The 10,585-nt window shown below is 36.5% G+C and overlaps 1 protein-coding gene across 2 annotated transcripts; it reads left to right on the forward strand.

Annotated features, from left to right (window-relative positions):
* Positions 1–3,492: 3,492 nt before the first annotated feature.
* On the forward strand, positions 3,493–9,036 carry LOC128220632 (uncharacterized). 2 transcript variants are annotated; one of them, XM_052929106.1, is made up of 3 exons: positions 3,493–3,572; positions 6,626–6,696; positions 7,949–9,036. In XM_052929106.1, the coding sequence occupies exons 2-3, from the start codon at positions 6,672–6,674 to the stop codon at positions 8,773–8,775; spliced, it is 852 nt and encodes a 283-aa protein (XP_052785066.1). In that variant the 5' UTR covers positions 3,493–3,572; positions 6,626–6,671; the 3' UTR covers positions 8,776–9,036. The 2 variants fall into 2 exon arrangements, with proteins under 2 accessions (XP_052785066.1, XP_052785068.1); XM_052929108.1 differs by lacking the exon at positions 3,493–3,572 and adding an exon at positions 6,327–6,348.
* The last annotated feature ends 1,549 nt before the right edge of the window (positions 9,037–10,585 follow it).

The raw sequence follows: 10,585 nt of genomic DNA on the forward strand, positions 1-10,585 counted from the left end.
CACTACACTTCGACAAAGCTTTTCATAATACAGCCGTCTGACGGAGCACTGTCAAAACATTTATTTGGAAACAGGTTTGTCGAAGTGTTTGATGAAACTAATCACCTTATCAAACTCCGAAAATAAAACGATGGCGGAGCTTTTTAAGCGACATAGACTACCCTTTGTTTCATTTAAAATTGTGCAGTCAAAGAAAAGTTATCTTTGATTTAAGTCTTCATTTTAGGCAAAATGATGCCTTCCGACATAGCATTAATGACGTAATTTAACACGTGTTATACACACACTGTGTCACGTGTATGGTTATAAAATACAAACTCAAAGCAGACTTAAGAGCGATGAAGTATTGTATACTTTCGTTTGATTTGCATTCATTGAAATGAGTGCTTGCTTGTTTTTTTTGAGCTTAAGAATCGAACAAAACCCAAACCATTATGACAAACTTGAAACAAATATCATTTATCTAAATGTATTGTCATTATATTTCCACAATTGGTGTACAGTTATATTAAGTTTATACATGCATTTGGAATAGTGATTTACATTTTTCTAAACATGTTATAACAATACCACGTCATATTAAGATTGTGCACATATGTTGAAATTCTGTAAATAATTATTTTCCTACATGTACACATAACCTCCCCACCACATTCTCTTATTCCATTCAACTTTCTCTCACGCGATTTTAGATCACTATCATACCACTATTTCCCCCCTCGCCATTATGATCAATCATTTATATGTAAATCAACGTATAAACTATTATGTGTGTATTTGAACTTATTATATTCAAATAAATATTGGTTAAACCAACAGGAAAGACAGTAAAATCTGCATTTTCATAAGTCCTCGATTCCTCTCATATACATTATGTTCAAAACTAGGATGATGTTCCCTTGACCAGATGTTTGTCATATGACATAGGTCCTCCAGTGTTAACAATCTGATGAAAAGTGAAATTAACATTTTATAATCATTAAAATTATGTATTGTATGTGAATTTCAGGGTCATCGTTTCTACAAATTCAACGATAGGTTTCATAATATTGCTAAAGCCTAATTTAAAGGTTGATATTCATTGTCACAATAAAGAAATGGATTTGTACAGTTAAACATGAATCTGACATGTTATTCATATAACTGTATACGTAATGCTATATAAATGCTATATAACGGTAAAAAATCCTACTCCGGTATTTTGTTTTTCAAACATGGGACGGAAGCAAACTGCATTTATATTTTTCCAGACTATATATGCTAGATATCACTGTGTTATGAAAACATGATGATCTCTGTGCCAAGCAGTGGTACTAACAATTTACAGAATCAGGTGACTACCGGTGTTTTTCGTTATATAAAAATGGGGGTCGGGCGACCAACCATACAGCTTATCTCGGTCCGAGTTCAGGATCGGGGTCAACTACGTGCCTAAACTGTTCAGGCTATTGTCTGCATTGCATTAGAATGCAACTCTGGCTGCATTAGCAGTGTTTTTCTGGCATAAAAAATGGGGGTCGGACGAACGACCGCACAACGTTTCTCGTTCCCAATTCGGGATCTTGGTCAACTGGTTGCGTAAACTGATCAGGTGATTGTCCGCATTGCTTTAGAATGCAATTCTTGCGGCTGCATTAGAGCTGTTTTCCGTCATAAAAAATTGAGGTCGATTGACCACAGGGTTTATCGGTCCAAATTTAGGATCAGGGACACTTGCGTACATAAACTGTTAAGGTGTTTGTCAGCATTGCTTTAGAATACAAGTCTGGCTGCATTAACAGTATTTTTCGGCATTACAATGGAGGTCGGGCGAACCACCGCACAGCGTAACTCGGTGCCAATTCAGGAGTGGGGTCAACGGCGTGCCTTATCTGTTCAGTTGATTGTCCGCATTGCTTAAGAATGCAACTCTGGCTGCAATTGCAGTGTTTCGCAAATAAGACTTTAGGGGTCAGGCGACCCATCGCATAGCGTATCTCAGTCCAAATTAAGGATCGGGGTCAACTGTGTGCCTATACGTTTCATGTGATTGTCTGCAGCAGTTTTTTAAATGTGACTCTGGCTGCATAAGCAATGTTATCCGGCATAAGATGGTGGTTGAGCGACCAACCACACAGCATATCTCGGTCCGAATTCAGGATCGGGGTCAACTACGTGCCTAAACTGTTCAGGCGATTGTCCGCATTGCTTTATAATGCAATTCTGGCTGCATTAGGAGTTTTTTCCTGGCCTAAAAATTAAGGGGTCGGGCGAACCACCGCACAGCTTATATCGGTCCCAATTCTGTTTTTACCGGTATAATAAATTTGGGGGTCTGGCAACCCACCGCACAGCGTATTTCAATCCCAGTTTAGAATCGGGGTCAACTGCATGCCTAAACTGTTCAGGTGATTGTCTTGTCCGGCGTTTCAATGCAACACTGGTTGCATTAGCATTGTTGTCAGGCATAAATGTATTCAACCTTTGAGACAATAACTAGTCTAAATATTGTATGTTGAGTCCGTCCTCTTTAATTTTTGTTAACGTTTGCAAGCTTAAACGCAGGACTTTAAATGATGGTGTGCCTAAAATGGAGTACATTTTGTACCTTAAACTTTACCAACAACAGTGTTCTAGTTAGAGAATGAACATGCATATCAAATGATATATACTACAAATCTGCTTGGGCGTAATACAATAATTCTTTTCGGTTTCCGTACATACCGTATTTTCATCTAACCAAAACGGTTATTAAAAGCAGACAATTAATTCTTGAACCTTATTTTTTGTCATTTTGGGACATTTTTGGCACGGTACCCAGGCTGGATTTCAGGTTGAAAATATATATAAAGACACAACTTTACCAGGTACAAAACAGCCGCCCTAAATTTTTGGCAATGCAATCTGTGTAAACACAAATTGCTTAATGTTCATTTCTTTTTATGGCAATTTTCTAAACCTCTGTTACATTTATTGGCATAACATAATCCACTTAAATGATTGTTTTCATCATAAAAGGTAAAATCCATACAATGGATAATGGAATGCAATCTTTATCAAATATGTTTGAACTTCGTATAAATAAAAAATGCTGCGTTAAGAAAAATACCAAGCCATGGGGGATCCAGGATTTGAAATTAGAGAGGGCGTAACTTATGGACGTTACCTTTTGACCCTTCCTCATCACCGAAATTAATTTCGTTCAAAATGTTTGCATGGGTGTTTGTGGTACTCCCCACGAACTTAATGTCCAAAATGATGCATTTCGGGCGTATTTCATTTCGTTTCCTCTTATTTTGAAAATAAAGTAAACTAAGACGAGAAAAGGGGGTGGGTGGCACCGCGTGTGACCCCCCCTTGATCCGCTAATGCAAGTATCTAAAATACTAAAGCAGTTGTTATATGTAGCTCGTTTACATAAACATGTATATGACCCGATGGCAATCATAGCAAATACCTGCCTTTATACCTGTCGGTACAGATTAGATATGAATGAGTACATGATCGTGTTATCATATCTAAGCAGTACAAATTTAGTGTGTCATGCACTTTCTGATTCAAAACTTCGACGGCTAAATTGAATGTGACGCAAGGTTTGTGAACTCTTTTACCGATATTTTGATTATATATTGTTGTTTTATTAATAAGCATAATCGTTATATTGTTGTTTTTACAATTAAATATACTGGGGGGTTTTAAACTCGATTTTGAATACTGGTGTAAGCAGATATAAATCACTCAATTTCATCTCAATTTCCAATACATCTTTGCCTTTTGAGAGGCCGAGAGAAAAAAAAACTTCTGGTAGTGATCGAACCCAACACCTTTTGAGAGACGGTTAGAAATACCGCTAGACAACTCTCATCAAGGTAGTGATCAAAACCACACATTGTTGAATGAGAGACAATCAACAATACCAGTAGACCTCTCCCATCATGGTTGAAATGGAACCCATTACCTGTTGGATGTTGGACGGTCACAAATACCACTAGACCCTTCCCATCCTGGTGGAGATGGAGCCCAGAACCCGTTAGGTGAGGGACGGTCATTAATACCACAAGATCCCTCTCATCCTGGTTGTGATCGAACCCGCAGCCTGTTGGTAGAGAGACGGTCACCAATACAACTACACCCCTCTCATCCTGGTGGTGACCAGACACCAATGCAAGAAGATCACTCTTATACTGGTTGTGATCGAACCCACGACCTGTTTGATAAGAAGCTGTCACCAATTAACATTGACCATTTCCAGCCTAATTGAGTCGAGCCAACAACTTCTTGTGTGAGAGACGTTCCCAAATACCCAAACCACTTGCTCCTATTTAAATAGCATGGGCGCCTTTATCATACGTCGTAGTACATAAATCTATATGGTCAGCCTTTCATCATTAGTTACAAAAGTTTATACTGACAGGCAAACAAATTTTTTATTTCTAGATGATACTTATATGGTAACATTAAAAAGCACAATAAATAGATCACAGTTTTGCTAACTCAAGCCAGTGGGTCAAGTCCCGGACAAGAAACGGAACGCAGGTGCCTTTGGACGCGCCCTTCTGTCAGGCCTGTTCCCAGGTAGGGGAAACGCTTCCAGCGCCTGCAAGGATTATATGTGATCCATCTGTGTAAGCGTTCATAAGAAGCAAAGAATGACAAAGTCCCATACTCTTCTTGACCAGATGCTTACTACCTTACTACTTACATTGTTCAGTTCTGGATCATCGCTTTTGTAAACAGCAGATAATTTCGGAATTGCTAAAGCCTTCAAAGAGGGCAAGGGTAATGAATAAATCAAACAAGTTATTGTCCAATTACTGAGAGAAACTGATACCTGTGCGTCTGATATTAAAGAAACTTAAAAACTCGTAGAAGACCTTGGCGAACATGTGATTGCCAAGATAAGGAATTAGCGACACATACCTTTTTTGGAATCACAGAGGTTTGAGCGAGCAGATTCCAAAGGCGACAAGAATACTATGATTTCTGATGATCCTACCCAAGTACAAGCAGGTTGTGACGAGAACTACACAGCCGTTAATTTTTACCCGATCTTATTCAATCGAACCCCGTTGGTTCGAAATCACAAGGACATGCGAAAATATATATAGCCTAGAAAGTTTGAGCCAAGCGGCATTATTTATATAATGTTTAAACTTATTTATTTTACAACGATTGTAAACAAGTTATTACAACATTTTGTAAGGTCTTGTGTTTTGGAGGGAACTCACTTTTCCTGCTTGTTTACTACACACTAAACTCACCTGCGCCCAGGCCGGGAATCAAACACGGGTCGCTAAGGTAAGAAGCGAGTGCATTAACCACTGCGCCAAGCGGGAATGCTTTCCTTCAGTAGAGAGAAATCAGTCCTTTACGTCCAGTTCGAGCAAACGGGACATCGAGCCAAGCAAGTTCGATGCAACGGGGTTTGACGGTATTGTGGTAAATATTATTGAATAAGCCCAAGACTATTATTCTTTAGTGCTAAATGGATAGTTTTCGGTTGGCACCTAGAAATTTTAATCCCAAATTGACTTTTTGTTCTCACCAATTTTGGAATCAATTTTCAATACAACAGCCATAACATATATTAATGTTTAACCACAATTAAAGTTAATTGAAAGGAATTTTCTTGAACCATTTTGCAAGTTGCTCTATATCTTAAGTATGGGGAAAACACTTCCATGCCATTCTTTCTCAAAAATTATTAAATTATTTAAAGCTGAGCGCCTTTTTTATATAATTGTTGTCATACTGCATTCTTCGTTTGAGAAGTTCTGAGACTCTCGAAAGCAAATTATCTTTATGAACACCACAATTTACAAGATAAATAAAGTATTTTTGCTAAATGAAATAAGCTACTTTCGTCTGGCCAAGATTGCTCTCGATTTATTTTATTGTGTTGATTTTGGAAAAAGTGTGAATTCATTTGAAGCTCATCTTCATAAATCCTGGAGAGATCCTGAAAGAATGCGAAGTCAACTCTTTGAAACTGGCGAGGTTAAGCTGCTTTTCTTTCCCTACACAATGAAACCAAGGCTCAATTGCAACCATCGATCATGGCAATTCGTTGCTAATCGTGAATGTTCGTCGCCCTTTTCAAAGATGATTGCGTATATGCAGTCGAGAATGACCTATGTTCTAGTCCCTCCTATAACGTATACAATACACAGATTTACGATCTATGTACAATTAATAACGATACTCATTTACAATTGGACAGGATTGTGCAACGAATAATAGCGGAGCTAATATTGTTTGTGACGTTAGAAATACGCAAGCATCACACCTATATCGTTGGTTCCACAACAATGCTAAGAGCAATACAACGAGTACTTGAAATGAATTACATACAAAATCATTTGTCCTTTGGTAATATTTGTTTTATATTTCTTCGAAAGCTCGGCAAAGTACTAAGGATTCAGCCGCTATTTCTCGTTTAAGTTCTGTCAAGTTTAACCTTAAAATACAAAGAACCTACATATTTATGATGGGTTTTATGTATTTAATTAATACGAAACGTGTGAAGTCTTGGTACCACTTAAGTCATCGTGATCGTTCGTACTAAAATTTTACTAAAAGCACGAGTGAATGTAAAAAAATCGCTTGTACTTATAAAATTAGTTAAAGTTTGTTTTTTAAACCACAGACCTGAGATGTGAGGCAGCAATTTCCACAAAAAAGACAAAATCAGCATGACTACTACAAAACCAAACCATGGTAAATCTGTTTGTCTTTTGAAAAGAATACATAGAATTGATATATTAATAGATAATTAATTGTCTTATAATCAATATTAGTTATTCAACTTGTTTTCCAATCCATTAATCATCATATTCATGTTTTGTACCTATTGTCTGTAAAATTTTGTAATAAGATATTGTTTAAACTAAATGCGTTTCCATAAAAACCGGTCCTTCAAGGACCCTCATAGGATTAAAATTCATTACCCCTCTCTAAATGGGGTTGCTAGCATCAGCGGTTGAGTCGACTGGTACGAGCAAATGACATCGTATTTATATCTTATAAAGGTTTCCCACGAAATTGACCCTCGCGATTTAGTATAGCTCTGTAGGAGATCGTGGGTACATCTTCAACCTTTCTACTTTTTCTCACTCTAATTTGTACGTTGCTTCTACATCTAAAGTATGGACGCAAATCACCCAGGCCACAATTATTAAAAAAAAACTGAAATTCCTTATAACATGGTCAATCTAAGCGCAATGTTTTTTATTTGTATAATAAGTGTAACATTATCTTTTGAAGGAGTTCTGAGATTTTCAGAAGAGATTTTCTTTATAATAACCACAGTTTTCAAGCCTTATTAAGTGTATTTGCAAAAATGTATAAACAACTTCAGCTCGACTAAGATTGACCTCGGTTGATATAATCGTGGTGATTCTGGACAAATTGTGAATTCGTTCGAAGCTCATGTTTATAAACCTTGGACTGTGGACAGTGATCCCGGAAAATCGCGAAGTAAACTCTTTAAAACTGCCTTGGTGTAGCTAACATTGGAATCATAGAAGTAGTCTTGTACACATTAGCAAAACAATCGACCACAATACAAGTGCCAAATTTATACAAGACTTGACATGTATTATTGTATGAAATAAAACATATATTTTGCTAGTAGGTTTTTCTGTTGGATTATATCACTTTACATTTACTGGTCTGAAGCGATATGGACTTGACGCAACAGACTGGCGGAGATACAATCACACAAATCAATCAACTTAAAGAATAATCACTATTAAGTATTAACATGAAATAAAGATATTGCAATATGTTACCTAGAGCAGTATCAGCATGTTCCTAAAAATATAAATAAAGAATAACATGGAAAAGGGAAAACATGAACACCATACATGTCACTATATGCACATGTATATTCAATATGGTAAAAAAACTCATATTTTAGAAAGTGTTTACATTGTTGAGGTTAATGGTTACATGGTTATTATATTTGCAGCAAAGCAGACCATACTCAGTACTGACCTGACCAGAATGAAGTACACCCCAGCCCAAGACATCCTTGTCAAGTCACCGTCTAACTTTAACAAATGCTGGCTGAACAGCTTGCTTCTTCTGCCTGGGGATCGGCTGCTACTAGCTGACTCTAACAACGATAAAGTGAAACTTGTAGACCTCAGCACCAGCACACTAGTGGCTGAAGTCAGTGTTATAACTGGGCCATGGGGTATGTGTCTTCTCCCTGGGGACAGGGTGGCTGTTTGTTTGACTGGCAGTATTCAGTTCCTGGAGACACGTGGACAATTATCCCTAGGAGAGAGCATCGGAGTGAACGGTAATTGTTATGGTGTTGTCTACGACAACAATTTCTTAATAGTTTCATTCCAGAGTGGGGTATTGCAGAAGATGGATATGGAAGGGAATGTGTTGAAAGTAACAAACGACAGCGCGTTCAAGACACCTTTCTACCTTACAATAGTCAGTGAAGGTCCGACAAAGGCCATTTATGTTTCAGACGAACACACGAACACAATCACCAAACTGGACATGAATCTAAACATTCTCCAGACATTTCAGGACCATGCACTGAAAGGACCAAGAGACATCACTGCTGTGGGAAACCAGTTGCTTATCTGCGGATGGAATAGTCACAACATAATGTGCCTGGACCTGCCGAGTGGTGAGATGACCCAGCTACTTGGCGCGAACGAAGGGATAGCGTCGCCAAGAAATGCCTGCTACAGTCAGCAGCAGAACAAGATGTACGTTTGCGACCACACATATGGGCATGCAAAGAATTATGTCAAGGTGTATTCCTTGAATTAGCAATCTTGGTCAAATTAACCATTTGGGCTAAATTTCTACCACAAAGCAGACTTTTTTTGTCTTCGTTTGTTTATGTATCCGGTGATTGTTGTGAAGAACATAATTTCACCTGTTTATATTTCATAGGTTAAGACATCGAGAAATAAATATTTATGTTCATGTAAATATGATAATAGAACATCTTATAACGTTTAATTAAAAGCTCTATTGTACACAACAAAATATGACAAAATCTTGCTTTGATTTGCATAAAAGCGTTAGTAACACCTAGAATTCTGGAATACTATATATGTTGTGATACATACGATTGTTACATAATCATATAGTTGTTTTTTGATATAGTTGTGCTTACAATCTTTCATTGTTGATAGCATGTTTCTGTTTTGTTGTTATTTTTTATTCTTTTCTGCAACATTTGAATCTGTATAGCCGTTTTCCATTGCAGTCAATCGTATATCTGCTTTGGTTTCCCATATATAGTGGGACTTAGAATGTACCAAATAAAAGTTGGAAAAATGAAGTGAATGTTTATATAAAAAAATAAGTAAAATAACCCCATTTGAAAACATTTAAACAATGTATGTTGCCAATATCAAAAACGTAGCGTCAAAATATACGGCTGAATTCGAAAATCCTTACTCTCTGTTTATACTAATTACTGCACTAAACAACCAAAATGCGTTGTCGTCATTAACGATATTCGAGCGTTACACTTTTTAGCCATTGAATCATTTAAAGCTGCACTCTCACAGAATTACATTTCTTCCATTTTTATTTTTTTTTGTCTTGGAATAAGCAAATTTTTGCGTAAATATCTGCAAACCAATGATATAAGATTGCTGACAAAAGATCAGATCGCAGATTATCATATTTCCATTCCAAATTTAATGTTTTATGGCCTAAACCGTTACTACGACATCAATTTTGAAGAGGAAATACGAAAATCTGCGATCTGATCTTTTGTCATCAGTCTTTTATCACTGGTTTTCAGATATTTACGCAAAAATCTGCTCGTTCCAAGACAAAAAAATAAAAAAAGTTGTCAAAACGTTCAATCTGTGAGAGTGCAGCTTTAAGGATCTTAGTAGTAACACCAATTGTCCTAAATCCGTATAAATGTCAGAAATGACAACACGTTCATTTTTATGCTTGACAAGAGATAGGAATTTAAGTTTATTAGAAAACGTTAATGTATTTCCCCTGTGAATATTAGATATTAGGACACTCTCGTGGCTAAGAGCGCAACATACATTCTCAGCCATTGAAATTGCAGATAGGCATTTATTTAGTACTTCGGTTAATCATTAGGAATTTCAACTTTCGCGGGTGTTTAAAGGTCCGCCCACTATCAATCATCCGATACACCCAATATTTGAAGAATGGACAATCATTATTTAAATGATGGACAGTCAGTAGAAATGGTAAGTATGGTGTGATTAACATAATGTAGAATCAAAACGTATGCTTACATCTTGTTTCTCTTGTAAATGCTATCAACATTTTGTAAAACAAGGACTTATTTGAAGAAAAACTGTTAAATGTTTTAAACCCTTTTTATATTTAGATTTAATGAATATTTATTTTTTTATATAAAATTCCGATTATTAGGTTATAACAACGAATGTATGATTGAAGTTTGCTCATCCATTAGGGAAAAGGAATAAGTTTATTTGGTGTATGTCCTAAGCCAATTAAGCGAATAATGCACAAAAATAACACATTTTGCACTTGTGATATATCCATAAAAGTTTAATTTTAAACATGATTATTTTAAATCACAACCCAAATTATTTTTTACAATTCATATGCA

This window comes from Mya arenaria, chromosome 15, assembly GCF_026914265.1.
Source record: "Mya arenaria isolate MELC-2E11 chromosome 15, ASM2691426v1".
Classification (NCBI taxonomy): Eukaryota; Metazoa; Mollusca; class Bivalvia; order Myida; family Myidae; genus Mya; species Mya arenaria.

Bases quoted from the DNA above. Each gene is read 5' to 3' on its own strand.
- LOC128220632 (XM_052929106.1), top strand. From the start codon at position 6,672: ATGACTACTACAAAACCAAACCATG. The intron at 6,697-7,948 runs GTAAATCTGTTT...TTATATTTGCAG, and splicing joins TACTACAAAACCAAACCATG to CAAAGCAGACCATACTCAGT.